This window comes from Dipodomys merriami, unplaced genomic scaffold (genome assembly GCF_024711535.1).
Source record: "Dipodomys merriami isolate MVZ:Mamm:240054 unplaced genomic scaffold, mDipMer1.0.p SCAF_5, whole genome shotgun sequence".
Classification (NCBI taxonomy): domain Eukaryota; kingdom Metazoa; phylum Chordata; class Mammalia; order Rodentia; family Heteromyidae; genus Dipodomys; species Dipodomys merriami.
The window spans coordinates 69,567,717-69,591,021 of record NW_027206068.1 but is presented as its reverse complement, the minus strand read 5'-3'; the positions used below and the strand labels follow the sequence as shown (position 1 = coordinate 69,591,021).

The following is a 23,305-nucleotide window of genomic DNA, read 5'->3' as shown; positions in this document are numbered from 1 at the left end:
AGAATAATCATGAGAAGACTATCGGACAAATCTCAATAGAGAGGCATCCTACAATATGCTTCCACCAGCTCTTTATAACTGCCAAAGTCATGGAAAACAAGGAAGGTCTGAGAAACTACTACAGCCAATAGGAGTCTAAGATGACATGAGAATTAAAGGCAATGTGGCAGCCTGGATGGGATCCAGGAACAGAAAAATACTTCAAGTAACACGAAAGGAATCTGAAGTCACTGTGGACTTCAGGTAATCATAAAGTACTGGTATTAATTAATTATAACAAATGTGCCACTTTAAAGTAAACATGTTAATAAAGAGGAGAGTGCTCAATGGAGGGCACAATGTGTGTGTGTGTGTGTGTGTGTGTGTGTAATGGATCTTTGAGGGAAAGTGCTATGAGCCAAGGTGTCAACTGGCTCCAGAACCCTGAAGTCACACTTTGGGTGTTCTGGGATACACAGGCAGTCAGTGTGAGCCAAGTGACGTGGATACTAGGCTGTGTACAGAGGACATGAGTTAGGCAAGATCAGCTAGACTACAGATGGGTTCTAAAGAAAAATAAGGAGTTAGGGTTGTAAGTTCATCTAGAAATCATTGGACCGTTAATAGTAGGTAATTAGTAGTAAGGGAGTGGTATCTAACTGGCAGTTAAAAATTAGGTTAGCTGTGCTGTTAGCCCAAGTGGAGATGGGTCAGTCAGGTAGGAGGATCCAGTATTAGTCTTGAGAAGAGATGGTGGAGTCTTAAGACCCAGCTGATGTAGGGAGAATGGATGGCTTCCAGTGAGGGTGAGGGAATTGTGGGAGGAGTCTTGGAAGGGTGGGACATGGACTGGGAGTTCTACTTCATTTTGTAGACGTCTCCTCACAAGGTGTTCTCTGGGAGGGGGACACAGGTGACCACAGTAATCCATGCTCCCTTGCCAGGCAATCTGTCCCTGTGTCATCCTGTTCCTGAGCCTCTGAACAGCACGGATGATTCATCAGGGCAACTGCTGGCATCCAAAGGCTGTTGTACCAGTCTGAGCTAGAATCTCCCTGGAGCCACTGCCAAAAGGGAAGCCGACTCCCACCTGCCTTCCCTCCCCTCCTGGCCAGACAACATTGCTCTGCTTAATTAATTGCCTCCTTTGGGTTGGGCATCAATTAAACAATTGGTTGTGTTATTTCACAGCACAGGGTGCAAGATGCCCTCTCTTTAACTCAGAAATAGTTACGTCTGGAACAGAGAAGTACCCAGTGCAGGCTGGGTCATAAAGAGGAAGAATTGAGGCAGCAAAGGGGAAGACTCCCTGCACAAAGAGGTGTGACTAGAGTCTCTGTGTATTTATTTTGCCCCTGGACAGCTTCGCCTAAAGTCACCTCCAATTCCATCTTTGGAATCATGACACCAAATATATCTTTCTCATTCTTGTTGTCCCGTTCTTTTCCTACGTGCTCACCACCTCCATGCTAGTCAGCCCAAGATGCTCTTGGTCCCCCTTGGTTAGCTTTTACTTGCAGCTGAACCAAACTCTGGCTATGTGTTGGTGTTCAGTAACAAATCTAGAGGAAAGCTAAGCTACGTGAAGTATTTTGTCCCACTCTTGTAAAAAAATATCTACATGGTTTGAGTGAGAGATGGTTTAACTGTATCCAACAGGTGACTGACACATCAGCTTCTTCAACAGGGTCACCATCAGAGATTCACCCCTAGAGATCAGGTGCTGGCGAGGTTCTGAGAAGCATCGACACTGACATGTCTCTTCGACACAGGGTTCTACAGGTCAAGGTGTATTCACACAGAACAGACTGTTGCTGCACAAGGCTAAGAGAAGGAGTCATAAAAGAACAAGGTTAAAAAACAAAAGCATGCAAGGCCTTGGACAATGAGTCACTTCTAGTTTGGTGCCCAGCCTCTCAGTAGAGCTGTCACAGCTGAGCAGAGCCTGGAAGTATGCAGCCTCTAAACCTGGTTTGTTCTCCATAATAGTGCCCACTTCCTAACTAAATCAAGCTCCTGGATCAGCACATGGGGGCTGCCCTGGGCTTCTGGGATCCCAGGGCTAGGTCTCAGCTCACTGCAAAGGATGCTAGTTTGAGGAGGGTAGAGTCCCTCTCATTCCCCAGATTTTCCTTTACCTTCCAGAAAAGACCACCATTCAAAGGCTCAGCAGCTAGTGGCTTTGGTCATTAGTCCTTTCTGTTGGTCCATGGCCTATTAGTACCCAAAAGTATGAGGCTACCATTTCCTACCCAGGCTTTCAGGAGGATATCACTTTACCTAAGAACACAGATGGCAAAGCTCCAGGATGGAAGAGAAGCCTGCATGACCTGTGGATGAGATAGATTCGCTCCAGCCTAGGGTGGCACCCGTTAACAAGAAATAGCTCTTGGCATAGCAGCTTCCTCAAAGCCTGTCATCACACCAATACTTTATCAGAAAATGTGGTTATGTGATTTAGAAAATATAACGCATGTCCAAGAAAAGAAAATCTATCTGGGCCTTTCGTATTCAGGGCTAAGGCCCTCCCTGTAATATCTGAGGCCCGTGAGCACTGAATTCTTTTACTGTGTAACGCTTGGAGAAACAGTCATAAAAGGCCAAGATTAAATCATGAGAAGTCTTGGACAATGAGTTTGTCTCTCCTATGGTAAGATATTAGAGCTAGGAAGAGCTCTAAAGCTCCTCTGTCCCACTGGCTCTTGAGGCTGCAGGTGAAGAGCACCTCAGAAGCTCTGCTTGGTATGCGTGGGGCCTAGCATCTGTGTCTGTAGAAGTTCCACGGGATCTCCCATATGCAGTGGGTGGGGCCACCACAACCTGAACAAGAGGACAAGGCTCCTAACTCTGCCACCCTGTAAGGAGTGGCCTCCGTTTTTAATCCAATCCAGATGCTGCCCAGAGCCCCCAGGCTTCTGGTTGGTATCTCAGCAATGGAAGAGTTCCAGGCCCCCTTCTTGTCCTCACTGTCTGCCTCAGTTTACCCCTTTAGAAGGGTCTCAGGTGAGTGGCTGGGACAGGAACCAGTGAGAGTCACAGCCATTGGCCTCACCACTATCTCTCCATCCTGGCTAGCTTATTGTCTGGCCTACAATGTGTGACCTGATCAGAAAACAAAACAAAACAAAAAAAACAACCAATCACCTCCTTGTTGTTTGTTTACAAGCTGACTGAAGCAGTCAAGAAGGAAGTTCTTGAAGAGTTGAAAGGTCTCAGGCTTGGCACCTGTGTGTGTGTCTGAGGAGAGGAGACAGTAGAGACTGTGCCTAGGACCTGAAACACCAGGAAAGAGGTGGAGATGAAAGCCAGCCAGCCCCTAGGGCTCACTGGATTCCTGCTCTGCCCGAGGCCTGTTTGCTCAGCTTTTCTCAGATTCCTGGGAGACCTCTCTAGAGCCGCAGGAAAGCCCTGTTTTAGTGGAGCGTGCTTTGTGTATTGAAAAGAGCCTCAGTGCTAGGCCTCACTACAAACAGAACTGCCTCACTTTTAACTTCTTACATTCCGGGGTCCGTGTAAAAGTTGGATTGAGAAAAGGCAACAAAAGGGACTCCGTGGTAAAATACAGTGTGGGAAGCATGAGCTGGCTTGATTCCTTATTTCACTGAAGAGGACAGAGACCTAGAGCAAGTAGGAGAGGCTCTTTTGTGAGCCTTTCCCTGTAGCAGACCTGGAGGGTACCCAACCCATGATCACAGAGTCCCCATGTTCCTATCTCTCCCCGTCTCTGCCACAACCACAGATGTGGGAGCAGCTCTGCCACATCCTCATTCTAATGGCAGGGAGTTGAGGCCTACACGGCAGCTCCTTGGAAAGCCTTGCTGGTCTAGGGCACAGAAGAGTGTGATTCAAGGAAAAGGGCAAGCATTCAGGTCCCGTTGTACGATGCTCTCTGGGCCCTAGAGATCTTTCTGTGCAGTGAGAGAGACAAGTTCTCCTTTCCCTCCAACTAACCTGTAGGGGATGAGCCTTGTGTCCCCATTCCTCTGCTCAGAAACTCTGGTTGACTACAAAGGGGACCCGAGTTGGATGATTGCATGGTGCCTGAAGTGAATCAACATTTTTGTCTTCCTGTGGACTCACTGTCCCTTATATCCACAAATATTTCTGATTCCCTCTGTCCAGTCCCGTACCTCTTCTACCAAGCCCCATATAATTCACCCTTCTGCCTCCTCTGAGCAGTCTAAAACTTCAACTCTGGACTGAGACTCCAGCCAGGAAACAAAAAGGTGCATTCTAGCTCTTAAAGGAAGGAGGAGGCACAGGCAGATGGTAGATGAACTTCTACTTCATGTATACCATATTATCATATAGCTGTAGTTCTCCTTCTATACAATCCTTGTTAGAAGACACTGGATTGGCTCAGTCTCAAGGGAGACTGACAGGGGAGGGTTGAGCCTTGCCCCCCACCATTGCTTTATTTTAAACAGCAGGGGAGGAGGTCATGTAGGAGGGAGGTTAGGGCCCAAGGGTGAACATGGGCCTTTGGAGAGGAAGTTCGCTACTCAGGAAGTACCTCCTCCTTTCCTCCCACACCAAAGCATAGGGCCCAGGTGTATTACAGGCCCCAATACATCCTGGGCTCATGCATCCTCTAGATTTCCATTTGCCGTAACCCAAATCTCAAAGCCACAGTGACTGTCTTCCCTACAGGGCAGTCAGATCCCAGTCCCCTAGAGGGTGAAGACCATGTCTGATTTTTCTTTGGCATCATTAACAGCTAGTGTACTGGCATGTGGGAACTGGGAGACCTTTGGATGAGCCGATGAACGAGTGAATGAGGAAAGCCCCAGTCAAGTCATGGCTCATCTGTCATACCCTCTTGCCATTCTCCCACAACTCCAGGAACCAGGATCTTTCCCATCCCCATCCCCTCCTAGGCCAGCAGCCTTACCTCCCATGAGGAAGAGAAGCCCTGCCACATACTGCATAAGGCCTCGGTCCCAGCAGCAGCCGAGCACTCCGATGATCCAGCCGAAGAGGATGATGGCCACCGCCATACCCATGAAGCCAGCCGTCATTCTGCGCAGGTCTGTGGGGAAAGCAAGTGGGCAGCCGTCAGTACCAGATGGGATGAAGAGCAGGGGCGCCCTTGCCCAGCAGTAGGACAGAGAGGTTAGACGCTGCTGGAACAAGACAACAACCTTCCCCTTTCAAACAGGCTCCTACAACAGAACTTCCTTTGTGGAGGAAAGCATCCTCCTCTCCTCTCTCTTCCCTATCTCCTTCTAAAGCAAAGAAGAGCTCATCATGCTAAACCCACCATTGCTTGCATACATCATTCATGCCGGAAACTGCTGCTCTTCTCATGCATCTATTTCATCCTTCAGAGATGGAGTTGCTTTTCTCCCTGTCTACAAAAAAGGAGCCACTTGCTAAAATGCAAGCAGCTCATAAGTTGTAGCACAAGGATCTGAAACCAGATAAATGTGGCTAATGGCAGTATTAGTCAGCCTCTCAGAGAGACAAGAACCCTGGAGGTGCATTGTTGGAGCTGAAAAGGATCTCAGTTGTGTGCGGCTGCTCCATCCAGCTTGTGCGGTTTTGTGCTCCATTCCCCCTGCTCCACGCTGGCTCTCAAAGCTTCAGCGTGCCTGTATGTGGGGCTAGAGTGCCAGCCATACTTCCTGCCCTCATCTCAGCCCCTTTCTTGTGCTTGACTCCAGTCCTCCACCCTTAGGTCAAGCCCTGTGTTCAGAGTCAGCACCTTTTCTGCTCCATTCCTTGTGACCCATCAGAAAAAGCCAGGAATGGCTTAGGGAGGAAAAGAATGACTGGAAGCACTGTATTTTTAGCAGAAAGGAGAGGGCTGGTCTCCCTCCCTCCCTCCCTCCCTCCCTTCCCCCCCAACACACACACTCTCCCTCCCTCCTCTCTCTGTTCTCGTCTCTCTCCCTCTCTCCCTCCCTCTTTCTTTCTCTCTCTCTCATGTCTCAGCAGGCCTCTTAGTGCCTTCCTTGGCTTAGGCTTTTTCCCTAGCCCTGCCCTACTGTGTCTAGAGGTGGCTAGAGCTGTTACCACACAGACACACAGACACACAGACACACAGACACACACACACACACACACACACACACACACACACACACACACCACTCAACATACCATTTTGCAGACATAAACTTTGGTCTCCCCACTCTTTTTTCCCCCATGAACTGATCATCCTAATGAGCATCTTTCCCCAGCCCCTGTCAGGCAAGCCATGCCTTCCACCTGCCCTGTCTCCACCTGCAGCTGCCTCTTGCTCTCCCCGACATGTGGGCCCACCCACCAGCTCCAGCCTGCCAGCAGGCCTCCAAATGGAAGCAAAGCCATTTGTCCAGCTCCGACTCCCCTGGGGCACTGCAGAGCAGCCTGAAGGACCCGGACACATTCATCTCTTGGGAGAGGAGAAGGAAGCACACGTGAGCGCATGCCTGCCTAGAAACAGCCATGCCACCACCTGTTGCCCCAACAATATCATCTCACCCCAGAGACAAATGCCCCAGGGTCTTGGTGGAGAACATTTTGCTGTCTTCAGATCTCACAAGGGGGCATCTCCTCCATTCTTCTCTCACATTCTAGCCAAGGCTAGCATGCAGAACAAATCAAAGAACCGTGGCTCCGTTTGGCTTGAGATTCTTCTGGAGGAGGGATCTGATCTCCTTGTCTTGACATGGCAAATCAGACACTGACAACCCTAGCTGGGGAACGGGAAAGGGCACAGGAGGAAAACCATGGGTGACCCCCTCCTCTCTAAAAAGGCAGGGGCTGTAGAAGAAGCCAGTCAGAGCCCTAGGCCCCGGAGGCAGAGATCCTTCAGAGGGCAGTGGAGCACATTTCAGTTGTGCCCAGGTCTTGGCCTTCCCCTGCCAACCTGGCACCCTGCCCTTGCCAGGTAAAAGTAACACTCGCATCGTCACTTCTGCGAGCTGCCAAGGATGCCTCATTATCACGCAGCACTGTACGATTGCTCATGTTGCTAAATGAGTCAGATGAAGCTTTGGTGAAAGTGTGGTTCAATTACAATATGAACACGTGAGCCAAACTTTCTGCACAGCCAGCCACCGCCAGCCTGAAATAAGGGAAGGAAGGAGAACATTCCCACCTGTCATACTTCTTATTAAACTACCCAGGACTGTCCTGTCTCTTCCATCTCCCCAGATGCCCTCAGTGTTGTGTTGTCTGACTTGAGTCCCATCCTTCTTCACCACAGAGACTCGGCCAAGAAGGCCTGAGCTGCCTCCCGGGGGTGGGTGGGAGGGAGGGAAGGTCCCCATTGGACACGTAGGCCATCGGAATTGATTCCTGGAAATGGGATACTGCCTAATCGATGCTTCTTTACACTCCACTCTTTTCAAGGACAAGGAAAGATGAGAAGGGGGGGGAGAGGCCTGTCATCGCAAAGAAGGTTTAGACCTCCTCTCCCCCCTGAAACTTCCCTTCAGGAGGTTTAACCCCTTAAGAGGAAGTCCCAAAGTTTGGCATGTCCACCTTTCCCTTTTTGGTGCAGGATGGTTCCAAGGGCTTAGGGATCTTGTTCCCGCTGTCCTCACTGGAGACAAATGAGCCCACAGACCCTTCTCTGCCACAGATCTGAGTCTCAGTTGGCCTTGCAAAGGAGAAATGCAAAATCAGAAAAGGGAGAAAGTGGTAGATACTGGAGGGTTACTAAAGTGGTTTACCTCAAAGAAAATGGCGGTCATGGGAAGAGAGAGCAGACAGCAAAATGAAGAGAATAATTGCTCTTCCAAAACTTCTGGGCAGACACCAGTCATTTGGCTCCCAGGTCAGGATGAAGCTGTTACCTGCTCTCTCCCTGGGATTCGAATCATTTCCCTGTCACCTCCTGGGCTGTGTTAGCAGAAGTGGAAGGTGGTATTAAGTTGTTGGTGTGGAAACCAGGATGAAAAGCAAAAGTCTTTCCTGCTTCTGTGCTTCACTGGCCCAGGAGGATTTTCATGCCATACTGTGAGTCTGTTTCTGCCTAAGCTGTGCATGAACGAATGATTGTTCTGTTCTCAGAGAGTCACTCAAGTTATCCACACAATAACTCAGGCAAACTGAAACAACTCATAAGAGAGGTAAGACAAGATAGATTCCTCTTTTGCAGAGGAGAAAGCAAGATCCAGAGATGTTAAATCATTTATCGACAGCCTCCAATCCAATGAACTGCAAGAAGAGTTAATACCTATACTAGTGAGTTATCTGAGGAAATGAAGAATGGAATTGAAGGCCTACTGTGTTGTAATGATTGACTGAACTAATGGTATCTGGCATTTCTTCCTCCAAAATCAAGCCAGAACTACACTTAAAAGATTTTTTTTGAAGACAGATGTCCACAGCTTTGGAAAAACATGAGAGATGATGTCCACAAGCAGACTTGATACACTGATTGTGTAACGACCTGGGTATCAGAGCTAAATTTACAGCCAGCATCAGGAGGCTGAAAGCCAGCCCAAAGATTTCCCCAAAGGCCTGTGGGCAGGCACCTATAGGTCTCCCCGGATCATTAAGCAGAGTGGAAGGAGACCAAACTTGGTGGAAGTTATTTTGGGAAGGAAGTAAACTCTCCCATTCCCCCCAATCTTCACCATTACTCCATATCACTGAGGAGCTCTCTTCTCGCCTCAAAGGCATAAAACGGAGCTATCGGGAATGGTAGTCTCCAGCCAGGTAAGAATGGGCCAACACCTGTGCAGTTCAGAGTGTTGTACCAAAGTTCCCTACTGCCCTCTGATAAGGATGTAAAATTGTAAAATCTCACCACTGAGACACAGACCTCTTCTACTCTCATCAGCTCTTCATCTTCGACTCTGAAGGCTCTATTTTCTTGCCCTTTGAGCAGCACCTTAATGAGCCCCCAAGTTAGCTTGGGGTTCCCTCACAGATTCAGTGCTCTCAGGCAGCTCTTTCCTACCCCCACTTTTAAACAGAAGCCAGCAACTAAGTATCTTCAGATATCTGAGCAAAGTCTACAACTGTAGGGACCACAAGGTAGGGAGACTGGACCACAGAAAAGCAAAACCTAATTTAAAATTATTAACATCTCCAGACAGACAAGAGCCAAAAGTTATTGACTCCATGAAATAAAAATAAAACTCCATTAAAAAACAACCAGCTGGAGAACAAAAACAAGATCTCAAAATAAAATAACAAAATCAACATCCATGAAATTTATATTATAAATTCAATTCTAATTACTGTATGAATGGCCTGTGGTGCTTGCTCCAAAAAAAAAAATTTAAAAGACTGGAGGAAGCTTACAAAATGTACACAGTAGAAGAGCAGAAAATGACAACACGAAGGAGAGAGAAAAGAAGGCTCAAAAGATGATGCCGGATTTACCCAAACGATCACAAACAAGACCACACTAAAGCAACCAGCACAACTATGTTTATCGCAGCATTATTCACCATACCTAAGATACGGAACCAACCCAGATGTCCCTCAGTAGATGAATGGATCAAGAAAATGTGATACTCTCTCTCTCTCTCTCTCTCTCTCTCTCTCTCTCTCTCTCTCTCTCACACACACACACACACACACACACACACACACACACACCCCACACCACACCACACCACACAATGGAATTCTATGCCTCCATCAGAAAGAATGTCACTGCCCCATTTGTTAGGAAATGGAAAGACTTGGAAAAATTATATTAAGTGAAGTAAGCCAGGTCCAAAGAAACATAGATTTCCCTTATCTTCAATAACTAGTATATGTGTAAGACAAGCAGAAAAGGTCAAAAGCTATGGACATATGACCATATAAGATGATGATAAGTGAAATGTACCCCAAGATAGGGACACAAGAGGTTTTATTTTTGTTGCTGTTGTTTTTAATGTACTTATCATGTACTGTGTGATTTTTCTGTTTCTTTTGTATATTCTTCCCCCATGGTATAACCCCTGTTTTTACTGTATTTGATTTCAGTGCCCTGCATCTTGTATACACATTTTTCTAATTTGGGGAGGGGAAGGGAAATAACAAAATGCTGAAATGAAGATACAGGTTGACCCATTGTAACAATGAGAGGTACAAGACACTATGTTGCAAATGAACTTTACAACTTGGTGGGGGAAGGGAGGAATTGGGGAGGTGGGGAGAGAGGGGATGATAGGGAGGGAGTAACAATGCTCAATAGGAAATGTACGCATTACCTTACTCGTGTAACTGTAACCTCTCTGTACAGTATCTTTACAATAAAATATATATATTTAAAAAAAAGATGATGCTGGGTCACACATTCACACATCAAACTTGGTCCCCAAGGGTCTGAGGAATGTGACCACATCGTATCATTTGAATTTGATGGTATTCTATTGTATTATTTCTATTAAGTTTTCTGTTACTTTTTGTTTGCATTTGTATTCCATCTATCCTCTAGCAGTGGAGAAGTGACATGCAGATACCAGGATTCTTACCTTCCTTAACTCATGGCGTCCAGTCCATCTTCCTTCTTCAGGAGTAAGAAAAAGATTGCTGGCTAAGTTTTAGATTCCTCACTATGCACACAGCTATGGTTCATACTCAGGATTTTACATCGCCTGTATTTCCTTCACTATTTCTTTCTGACATTTTTTTAAGAAAATGAAAAGAGAAGAAACCCTAACTCACCTAACTCTGTGGCCTTGGAAAAATATTACATAAATATTAAAAATATTACATTGGCCTAAAAATACTCCTTTTGGAAAGAACCTTGAATAATAAATTTGACTCTGCAGGCAAAGCCCAGGATGAAATATCTTCTCCCGAACTGGGTTGCATTTTAATCTATTATCTATATTCCATGACATTAACATTTAACATTCTAATTTTTAAAATGAGAAAGATGCATCTTAGACTCTTTTGAAGTTGGTTCAGTGTGGTGGACAGGAGTGGACAGAGCAAGGCTGCCAATGTGGGAGGTAGAGGAGGAAAGGTAAGAAGAACCATTAAATAGAAGCAGGAAAAGTAGTTCTCCCCCATGGGAAAAAAAATGGTGTTATTAAAGTGTATATTCCTATTATCATGTAAATGCAAAGATATTGCTTGCAACTCTACATAGGAAACTAGGATATCTGCATTTAAATAAACACTACTTAGAGAAGGAAATTTTATATTGGGTGTTGAATGTCTTTCTATTTGCTCTTTAAAGACCTTATACAAAAAAGGATGTTGATTGGAGTTTTTGTCCTCCTCAGAAATATGAAGAAGGCAAGCAGGTGCTAGACCTGGCCTCCAGATACAGTCTGAATCTAGAAAGCACATTGTATTAATAGAGCTAGGAGTAACAATTTAGAGTGCGGACCACCAAGACCATGATGCCGGGCTGGACACATGGCCAGTGCGGGCAAACCCCATTTGCTGGATGCTCTTGCTTCTTCTTGACAGGGCACACAGCCTTGGATACAAGGGAAGTAGAGGGCAGGCAGCTGTTGGAAATCACAAGTGATTCAAGGGCACAGGCATCAAAGTGCAGAGCAAAGTGGTGAGGATAAAGTTCAAGTGTTTTCATCCCTAAAGAGTCCATAATGAGACACAAGACTGACTCATGGCAGAGTGATTCAAAGGATCGGGGATAATCAGGGACGGTCTCTGCACAGTCATTATCTTTGAAGGAAGTGGGTTTTGTCCCTGGTAGATAGAGATATAACAGATAGGCATGGATGGCCAGGTTCTGGGAATCAGCTTTTGTTCCCATTTTGGCTCTTCCACCCTCTGGATTTCAGTTTCCACATCTGTGAGTAGAAGCTACAACAATATTTACTCCAAACTCATTAAGAGGATTAAATAAGTTAATGTGAGTAGCCCATGCTAGAGGTCTAGACGTGTAAATAAAAATGCCTGTCATCTCAATTAAAACAATTCTCCCTTTATGCTCCCCTGCCCTACAAACATCCCACATTTTTGCCATGCCATGCATGGGCACAGAAAGACCTGAATAGCATGTTACAGTGTGTCCTTCATTAAAGACCGGTACTCAGAGGGAACAGGCTTCTGGAAGCTGTATTTTTTTGCATTTCAAGTACCTGGAGATGCCAGGGTGAAGGCTTTATTTTTTATTTATGATGATAGAGATGTACCCACTCTGTGTGTTATTGCTACCTGTCCTCCAGGGACCCAAACAGCTGGGGGCTACAGTGGCTAATGGTGGGGGAAAGAGGGGTGTCCTTGTGGCAAATGGAGGCTTGCTGAACCCCAGACTCTGGCAGTGAACATTACACGGATCTCGAGGCAAGAGACATGGGGCAGGACTGTGCCTCGGTTGGAAGGACTTCCATGATTTAATTAAGAAAAACAGAAACAGCCAAGTGCCTAGCAGGAGATCTAGCCCATGGGCATTCTTGACTGGCTAGGTTGGGTCAACATTACATTGTAGTTGTTTTTAAGGAATTAGTGTCATGTGAGAATAAAATTGTTCTTAGGTGGATATAAAAGGATATGGAAGGATAGATCCCCAAAGGGACCTTCAGAATTGCCTCTGCCTCCCCCTGCCTCCCCATTTTATTCCAAGCCCCCTTCAGTCTCCAGTGATACAAACTGCAGTATCTTCCTTCTCTCCTGTGCTCGCTGACATCATGGCTCTCTGAGTTCTCTCTCTACCAAGATTCTCTAAAGATTTCCCCCAAAGGGAAAGTCTCTGGGTGGATTCCATGATGCTTTAACAGACCCTTGCATCCAACTCCTGGAGCTCCCTCCACACTTGGCTAATCTCTCTCAAATTACATGCTTACCCCCTTCTCTCTCTCTCCCCCCCCCCTCTCCCTCCAATGAATCTGCGCTGCTTCAAAGTTGCATTTGTGTCTGGTTTATTCTGACTTCCAATCCCTAGTTCTTTGCTTGGCATGAGCAGGTGCTCAACAAATATTTGCTAAATGAGATCACCATCCAACCCTATAGCAATTACCAAAGCCCTGTGCCTGTGGAATAGGTAGGGAGAAAAGAGCACTCCCTCACTATCCGGCCTGCTTCTGTGACTCAAATGGCACCATGATTTGAAGCCAATAAGAAGCTAGCATTAACTATTGCTTAACAGTTAATACAGTTCCTATTGCATGCAAAGGAAACATCAGCATGCATTTGGATTGCAGAGGACAGCGCCATGAAGCTAATGAGCACATGCAATGCCCACAGATTATGAATGCCATCGACCTTTCTGCACCAAGTCGGGAAGAGACCATGGAATGAGGTAGTTGCTGTAGAAACAAGATGTGGTTTCTGGGTCAGAAGACAGACTTGAAGCAACCTCCTCCTCAGTCCTACCTCCGGATTAGAGACCTGCCATAAATAGGGATATTATGTGATGCTGCCATATACAAATCACATCCATTGTCAAAACAATGGAAGGCAAATTACAAGATTTGTACTCTCCCGATAAAAGCTGGGTCAGCAGCTAGAAGAAGTGCAGGAAGAGAAGGAGAGGAGAAAAAAGAAAAACAGAACCAAGCGGCAGTCTTCTAAACCCAAAATAAATAAATAAATAAAATCAAAACAAAACAACAATTATCCCGAGAATGCTCCCCCCTACACACACCTTCACAGCTATACCAGAATGGAATGACGGGAAGGAAAGTGCAGTTCAGCCACCTACACACACCTGGGCAGGACCCATGCAATATGCTGCTCTACCTGAGAGAAGCTCCCATTACCATTCCCTGTCGCTCACGGCTGCCCAGAGGCAAAGGACAGAAATCTGGGGTTGCTTGAAAGAATGTGACCCCAGAGAGTCGTTATAAAGCAATCAGAAGATGGGGGCTTTGAAGTACACAGGTGCCTCACGAGGTACTGGGTCATCCACAGAATGCTGTAGGTATCTAGGAACTGGTTGATGGCAAAGAATGTGACAGAGCCAATAAACAGGTATTAACCTTAACTGTCCATCCACCACGTGCAGGCATACGATGGATATTCTGCCTAGGATGTGGCATTTCTTCCTCTGAATGCTTCTATAAAAACATATGCTATTTTGTTTTTTTCACTGGAGATGTTAAGAGAAGGAGATTTTATTTGATTTTATTTTTACTATGAAGGTGAGGGAAAGAGGGGTTACTGTTCCATAGGTCAAGTAATGAGTACATTAAAAAAAAAACAAGTGTCACCTCTTCTCCTGTTTTCCCCCAGTGTTTCCCCTCCCAGCCCCTCTCCCTCACAAGCTGTACAGTTCATTTTCAACATAGTGCCTACTGAGCAACACCGCTGCATTAGCTCACTCTTCATGTCACTATTTCTGTGTTTCCCCTTTCCCTCCCCCACAGATGAAGTTACATACAAGACAAAAAGTACAGCAATCAAAGACAGTGACAAAGGGGGAAAAAACAAAAAGTAAAATAACAAAAAGCCTTTTGTTTCCATTTCTTGGAGTTTGCTTGGATAAACATCATTTTATATGATCATATGTACATCGCTCGTGAGCCTTGGTGATTCCCTCCCAAGAATATGGAGAAGGGGATTTTCATTTACCAAGTTACATAGCCAATGGTGTCACTCTGCTCATGACCTTTATATTCCTTGGTGCTTTTCAGAGTTCACACCATTTCAAACACACCAGTTCACACCATTTGATAGCTGAATACTATTCTGTCATCAAAATTATCCTGTTGAGGAATGTTGATGATATAAGAAGTCCATGGCAGAATATGAAATGAAGAGCAACAAGCAAGCCTTAATATTCTCTCTGACCCATATACAACAGGCATGCAACGTGTACCCACGGCTCGGCATCCATGTGGGAGAAGTGACGGAGCTGACCAAATGTTAACTGGGAGCTTTTCTGGGTTGTGATTTATTTTGGGTTTGGTTTGTTCTTTTGTACACTGACAATGTGTTACTTTAAGAATCAAGTTTTTTGAGTTCTTGGGGAAATGTGAGCTTTTTATACATTGTTTTTTTTTAAAAACAATTCTAAGTACAAACAATGAGACAACCTGCCCTAATGGGAACAAAGACAGAAACATAGTGGTCTCCGGCCTTCAGATTCCTTCCCAGAAGTACGGCTTTGAAAAAGATCAATCTTCCTTATCTGCAATTTTATTTGCCATAGTTTTGAGAGGAAGTTAGGTTTTCCTAGCTAGGTAGTTAGGAATAGATGGCAGCTGAACGCCCCCCCCCCCCCAGGCATGGTGGGCAGGAGGAGGATGTAGTAATACACATGTGCCCTTGGCAGCCTTGGCCAACTGTGTATTTCCCCAGCCTCCATCCTATCAGGAGCCCCTTATGTAACCATGGGCAGAGGTGGGGGAATCTGTGCTCTGAGGTAGCAGAACCACTCAGAAGACTCCTTGCAGCACATGTCCACCCCTCAGCCAATTAAGAGACTCCGAGAAACACATGTTCACTCCTGAACCAATCAGATCTGGAGCACATCTTTAGGGAGGCATACATGTGTAAAACAACCTGAATTCTGAATTTCAGATGACAAGAGCAGAATTTAAGTCCTGGTTTTGCACATATTGGTTGGAATTTATTGGACAGTTCTGAGACCTCAAAGCTGAGGATGATAAATGGCAAACCCCCTCTGCTTTTGCAATCTACCGCTGTGTTGTCAAGTACGGTAGCCCCTGGCTGTGTGTCGGTGTTAAGCTCTTGAAATGGTTACTACACACTCAAATTGAGACTTTCTATACATGTAAAATTTTCACCAGATCTGAAACTCTGAAGGATTGTCTTTGAAATGTCTCTTAACAATTATTTATATCGATTATCATTGACACAATTTTACTTGCTTCTTTTTATGCCTCTCTAATGTGACTAACAGAACATTTTAACTTACATATGTGGTTTACATTATGCTTCTGTGGGATTTCACTTGTCTAAAGAGAGGTGCACAATCTTGTGTAGACTTTACTCGGTAAGTGCCCAAGCTAGTTCTGAAACTTGTAGTGCACCCTGGACTTCAGTTTATCTGGGGCAAAAGACTAAGAGGTTGGGGAAGGGGCTAGGTTTCACAGAAGAGAGTCATCAGGAAGCTGTATTTCCCTTTTCTCTTGGTTTGGGCTTCCCTACTCCTGTCTACCTTGAGGTCAAGCCGAGGGGAAATCCCCTGAGAGAACCACTTGGGGAAGTTCACTAGGGCACTCTTGAGTTTAGAGGACATGATATGGCACCTTCCTGGGGCCTGAAAAGAAAAATGGAACTAGAAGCTGGTAGGAACTTCTGTGGCAGAAGAACCTGAGATGGAGCTGTGTATCTGGAGCTGGGGAAATATCTCATACTTTACCCTTGAAAGTTAGCGTGCCTCCATCATAGAGCTTTGCCCACTATGGTGAGATGGAGGTCTCCATTAGGGGTAGCACCAAAAATGGGAGCTGAGGAGTGGAACAAGGTCACCTTGACAGTGCCTCGTTCATATCAGGTGATTTGTAGCACTGTCAGTTCCTACAAAACTTTCCCAAAGGAATTATAACATTTCCCTACAAGAAACAGAGCCAAGATTTGGGCCCTGCAATGTGGAATGCAGCCATACAGAGATCAAGGATGGCAGGCACATTAGAATCCTGGTCCTTTTACCTGTTCTCCTTTCCCCAAACCTAATCCTGGGGGAGCCAGAAGTTGGTGGACAATTAGGGAACAAATGAAATACTCAGAATAAAGAAAGTGAAAAAAAAATCTCTTTTCTTACTACAGGATTTCGCAAACGAGTCCAGGCCAAACTGGAGAAGAGAGAAGATTTAACGTAGATACAAGACTGAAGTTCTAATATTAGATCAGACTCAAATTTTGTTCGCTACAAATGACAGCTTATTAATCCATAATAAGTTACTGAAAATCTAGAGTATCTTCCATACATATCATCTAGGAATGATATCTAGGGGTATCAGACAGAATGGTAGTAAGGCAAAACAAAGCCATATAGCATTTTTCATAAATTAGCTACAGATAACCATATACAAGTCATACTTGAAACAAGAATGGTAGACAATGGTAATAATAAAGTTAGCATTTTTTTATGTGCTAAGCACTTTCAATACATTATCCCATTTGATTTTAAACCCCCACCTTCAAATAAACTTACTATCACTTACCTTTTATGGATGAGATAATAAGGAACCTGACCTGAGTCCACAGCTTGGAAGCAGTAGAATAAGGCAGGGCATTCTGGTTTGACGCTAAGGCTCTTGCTTTTAATCACTGAGCCATAGATCAAATAAGATTGTGGAAAACCCTTGTAAACTGTAAAGTGTTGTTACAAATGCCAATAATCACCTAATGTTCACAACAAGGCTACGAGAGGGAGGAACCAGAACAGTGGACCCAGTGGCTATTATCAGTATCATCCAATGTATACTTAGCAGCCCCAGGGTGTACTGCTCTTTACAAACAACACATGAAATACAACAATAGTTACTTCTTTGTTTTATCTTTAAAAACAAAAACCTTCAAGTTCTGTTTTTCTATTTAGAAATACGATAGTGAAAGGGCCTAAAAGAATGCATGCCTACCTCCATCCACATGTAAGCAAAGATGTTTTCCAAAGCAAGAGTGGTCAGTGTGACAGGAAAAAGGACATTTTTATATGTTTTTTATTGTATAGATACTGTACAGAGGGGTTACAGTTACATGAGTAAGGTAATGAGTACATTTCCTATTGAGCATTGTTACCTCCTCAAAAAAGGACATTTTTTAAATGGAAAGAACAGTGGAAACTTGAGGGGGGTTCCCCAGAGAACTGGGGTGCCTCCACCTCCATCTACTAGTCCTGATCCCTTAAGGATGCCACACAATTCCATGTGTCTGCTTTGTGAAATAGTAATCACAATACCTGGAGATCTGGGGGTAGACCAATTGGTTCTGTTCCAGTAGTTGTAATTTTCAACACCAGTTGTATAGTAGATAGCTTGACTTTCTCTCAGGAGAAAGAGCACAATGTGAAAGATAAAGACCATGTCATTAAAACACTAACATCATGGAGCCATTTTCTAAGAATGCTGAAGAATCATACATCAAATTGATAATAGGGTATAGACCTTCCACAAAGCTAGGGATAATCAGGCAAGATATAGATCAGCCTTCTTGTAGTCTCTCAAACACCACACTTCCATTTCCCCTTTGTGTTTCCTTTTGGCAGTAGCCAGTTCTTCTCATTTTCTATTCCTTTCTTTGTGGCTTTACTTACTGACTTATTTTTGAAGGCTATCTGACTTACTTTTGTAGGCTAACTACTCGCTTCATTAGCAGATAGTTCATTCAATAAAGACATTGCCCCAAAAGAAACTTCTGTAGAAAAAAAAAACATGCCCCCTGCTTAAAAAAGTATTCCATCAATAGAATTTCCTTCTTTGGGGGCATCCAATTCATTTGTTTATTCAGTGCATGATTATCAAAGCAGCTATTACGTGTGAGAGATATAGCAGTAGGCAAAGTTGAGACCTTGGTTCATGAAATGCACCTTCCAGGGAGAGAGGACAACCACACACATAGGTGGATGCACAGATATGTCTGTGTGTCAGGTGGGGATAAATGCAGTGGAGAGAAATAAAGTAGGTCAGTGGATATGTAAAGAGATGGCAGTGGGGATGTTGCTAGTTTATATAGATAGCTCAGAAAGCTGTGTTAACTGACAATTGAGCAGACACATCAGAAAGGGGGGGAATCAGCCCATGGATAGAAGGAGGAAAGCATTCCAGGCAGAGAGAAGAGTAAGTACAGAGGCACTGATTGCAAGATCCTACTTATCCTATTTGAAGAATGGTAGGTGACCACATGTCCTGTGTCTTCTTGTACCAGGCTTTCACTTACTAATTATTATGTATGCTGACTTAAAGCCACACAATTGATCTTACTTGTGTGTTAAAAACAGATAAATACTTTCCATAAGCAGCTAGGTACACTTTCAGGGAATTTGAATGGATACATGTACCCATTTCCTACCATGATGACTAGGAAGAAAAGACAGAAACTTGTTCCATGTAACTGCCTCGGATGAGAAATACACTTGGTCAGCATTCCCAGGAACTTCATATGCCACACTCGGAGTTAAGAGTTTATCCAGCGGCATATGGGATTGCATAAAATTGCAGAGCTTCTGCATGGCAAAGGACAGAACTAGCAAGATCAATAGAAAGCCCACGGATTGAACTTTGGAAAGTAGTATGGAGGTTCCTCAAAAGACTCCACATAGAGCTCCCCTATGACCCAGCAGTCCCACTTTTGGGCATTTACCCAAATGTTTACAAACAAGACCACACTAAGGCTACCAGGACAACTGTGTTTATTGCAGCATTATTTACCATAGCTAAGATCTGGAACCAACCCAGATGCCCCTCACTAGATGAATGGAATATATACACAATGGAATTCTATGCCTCCATCAGAAAGAATGACATTGCCCCATTTGTTAGGAAATGGAAAGACTTGGAAAAAATTATATTAAGTGAAGTAAGCCAAGCCCAAAGAAACATAGGTCCCATGATTTCCCTTATTTGCAGTATCTAGTATATGTATAAGTCAAGCAGAAAAGGTCAGATAAGGTGATGTTAGGAAAATGAATCCTAAGATATGTATTTTAAATGTTTTTTTTCTTTCATGCAATTGTTTCTAACGCATTTATAAGATTATTTCTTTGTTGCTTTGTATGACCCTCCCCCACAGTATAACCCCTGCTTTCACTGTATTTGATGTTGATATAATTTGTGGAGGGGAAGGGGAAAAACAAGTTGTTTAAATAAGGATACAGGTGGACCTGTTGCAACAATGAGAAGTACAAGTTGTCATGTCGAAAACGAACTTTACAACTTGGGGGGGGGAGGGAGGATGGGAAGGGATGGGAAGGGTAAACAAAGGAGGAGGCTACAATACTTGATAAGAAATGTACTCACTATCTTGCCCATGTAATTGTAACCCCTCTGTACAGTATTTTCACACACACAAAAAAAAATTTAAAAAAAAGCCCACGGATTGGGAGATCTTCACTAGCCATACAACGGACAAGGGTCTCATATCTAAAATATACCTGGAACTCAAAAAATTAAATCCCCCAACAACAAATCCTCAAAGAAACAACTGCCCAATAAATAAGTGGGCTAAAGACTTAAAGAGAAACTTCTCTGAAGAGGAAAGAAGGATGGCCAATAGACACATGAAGAAATGCTCAACCTCTCTAGCCATAAAAGAAATACAATCATAACAACATTGAGATACCACCTCACCCCAGTTAGAATGGCTAGAATCAAGAACTATAATAACAACAGATGCTGGAGGGGATGTGGACAGAAGGGAACCCTACTGCATTGTTGGTACGAGTGTAAACTTGTTCAACCATTTTGGAAAGTAGTATGGAGGTTCCTCACAAGACTCCACATAGAGTTCCCCTATGACCCAGCAATCCCACTTTTGGGCACTTACTCAAATGATCACAAACAAGACCATACTAGAGCTATCAGCACAGCTATGATTATTGCAGCATTATTTATCATAGCTAAGATTTGGAACCAACCCAGATGCCCCTCAGTAGATGAATGGATCAAGAAAATGTGGTATATATACACAATGGAATTCTATGCCTCCATCAGAAAGAATGACATTGCTCCATTTGTTAGGAAATGGAAAGACTTGGAAAAAATTATATTAAGTGAAGTAGGCCAGGCCCAAAGAAACATAGGTCCCATGGTTTCCCTTATTTGCAATAACTAGTATATGTCTGAGTCAAGCAGAAATGGTCAGATAAATTGATGTTAGGTGAAATGAACTCCAAGATAAAGACTCAAGTGTTTTTTTCTTTCTTGTGATTGTTTCTAACATATTTATAAGATGATTTCTTTGTTGCTTTGTATGTCCCTCCCCCATGGTGTAACTCCTGTTTTCACTGTATCTGATGTTGGTATAATTTGTGGAGGGGAAGGGAAAAAACAAATTGTTTAAATAGGGATACAGGTGGACCCACTGCAACAATGAGATGTACAAGACGTTAGGTTGAAAAATGAACTTTACAACTTTGGGGGGGAGGGGGATGGGAAGGGATGGGAAGGGGCAACAAAGGAGGAGGCAACAATGCTTGATAAGAAATGTACTCATTACCTTGCCCATGTAATTATAACCTCTCTGTACAGCATTTTCACAATTAAAAAAAAAGAGTTTATCCAGCGGGGCCCTGGTGAGCCAGGGAAGGTTTCTAATCAGGGGAGAACTGTTTGTGATGATGCTGTATGGGCCTAGGATGTGGGGAAGGATTAGTATCTGAGATTCTAATTTGATGAGCATGTAGCTCAAGTGCCACCTTTCCCAGAGATGCTACATAAAAGTGAGAAGAAAGAAAGATTAATGATAGAATTTGGAAAACAAAATTTAAGAGATGAGAAGGAAGAGAAGAATGAGAACGGACAGCTAAAAAGGGAAGGGCAACAGCCAGTGTGAGGGGCATTGTGGGAGCAAAAAAGGAAAGGTTTCACTGATGGCTAAGTGGCTGAAATCAAGTAAGATTTAACTCCAACAAGGATTTTCTCTACACACATTTTGTGCCAGGTGTCATGTTAGCCATAGGGAACCCTGTTTCTACCTTGGTATGGTATCTGGACACATGCAGCTTACTAGATTTACAATACAGGTCTCACATGCTCGTGGCAAGGGTTCTTTAAGTGGAAGTCAACTTCAATGGATTACTAAGAATGAATGGCAGGTAAGGAAGTGAAAATTGCTCCTAAATACTATGATTTCAAGTAAATATGGCTGGAAAGAAAAGGAGGAGAATGGACAGAGAGGAAGGACATGAAGGAAGGATGGACTATTTTTTCAAATAGGCTTGAGCTTATTTCTATGCAGGGAGAAAAAAGTTAGCAGAGAGAGTGAAGCTGATGATACCAAGGCTTACAGTTTCACAAGCTCCAAATCTTATCCAGATCAACAGAGAGGACCACATATGTCTCATGGAAGCCCTCTCCAGTTCTTCCATCCGATAAGTAGCAGTGCTTGGTTAGTGATGAAGGAAACTGAGTCCAGGGTCAGACTATGTGGGTTCCAGCTCTAGAGGTGCCTCTTTCTAGCCATAAGATCTTCACATCCCTGTGACTCAGTTTCTCTGTACATGTCACAGGATATGGTGAGAATGGCTTGTGTAGCTAGCACAGAGCCAGTGGCTGTGTACATGCTCAGAAAATAAGACTTAGAGCCCGAGACAGGATATACAATTATAACCACACATGCCATGCACACCCTGTGGAAAGAACTGGTTGTGAGAGGAACAAGAAGGGACAAAGCTTGGTAAAGGGGAGGGAGGGAGAGAGGAGGGAGAAAGATGGTGAATACTTTTACAGATGCTCTTCTGTCTAAGAGACTCGGCTCAGGTTCCCCCTCCCCTCTACAGCCTTTGTTACAGACTCAGAATCACCTGTTCTGGAGGAAGGTCTGATTATGGAGCATCATGGCAGGCTGGATCTTCACCAAAGGTGTTGAGGAGGGAGAGACCCCAGCACTTCCCATGAGAAGGTTGCTGGTTAGAGTTCTCTTGTCCTGCCCTCCTACCATTCTTTCCTGTCTTCTTGGGGACCAAGGCTGCATTTTCTTTCTCATTCTCGCACAGCATCTAACATAAGGCAGAAGCTCTACTTCTCCATTCACTAGGAACATGAATGAGTAGGAACATGCAGTCTCCTAGCTGATCCATTCACAAGGGAGAAAGGAGCTGACATCTCTTTTTTACTTATGATGTGCCAGGCACTGTTGACAGTGCACAGTACACAGATCACTTGGAGGTAGGCGAGGAGAAAGCCTTTTCTATTTGTTTTGTTGAAAAGTGATGCCTAATGGCTTCGCTTTTATGTTTTCAAATGTTTGCCGTTTTCTATGGCTTGCTTTCTGTACTTGAAGTGTCTCACATGACTGGAAACGTTTTTAATGCTTCACATGTAGTAGTCAGTCACTTTTGAATTTTGCTGTGTTTTTTTTTCCTGTTGGGTCTTTTGTTAATAAACACTTGTTATGTGTTTCCTGTCTGGCTCTACAAGAGACAAGCATGACTATCCCTTTGGCATGGTGTGTACTAGCCTTTCCCTCCGCCCTCTGTGTTGTGTTTGTTCTGTGGTGGTTTATGGAAGCCCTTTCTAGCAGGATGCGCACTAATGAGGCCAAGGTCATTGGCAGATGTGTGAAAACCCAGAACAAAATGGGAAACATTTCGTCCAAATACTTTTTTTTTCATTTCTTCCAAAGGAATTAATCTTTGATTCATCAAATCAGAAAAACCCAACTGGATCATTGATACATGTAAAACATATTTAAGGTAAGATGTTTCTATACTGATATCTGTCTTTTCTACCCCCAGATGATTTCTAAAGGAACAAAAAAGGCAAGTTATTCATCTGAATGTAACTCACCAAGTCTTCACACTGCCTGTGTCTTCACATGTGGAAGCACAGAACCATTAGTGAGT

The 23,305-nt window shown here is 44.1% G+C and overlaps 1 protein-coding gene across 1 annotated transcript in view; it reads right to left on the bottom strand.

The window, feature by feature from the left end:
- Positions 1 to 23,305, bottom strand: part of Tmem178b (transmembrane protein 178B) — a 379,241-nt gene that overhangs the window by 31,686 nt on the left and 324,250 nt on the right. Inside the window, exon 3 of the mRNA XM_069996920.1 lies at positions 4,871 to 5,008. Within this exon, the coding sequence (XP_069853021.1) occupies positions 4,871 to 5,008 (138 nt within the window). The remainder of the gene's footprint in view (positions 1 to 4,870; positions 5,009 to 23,305) is intronic.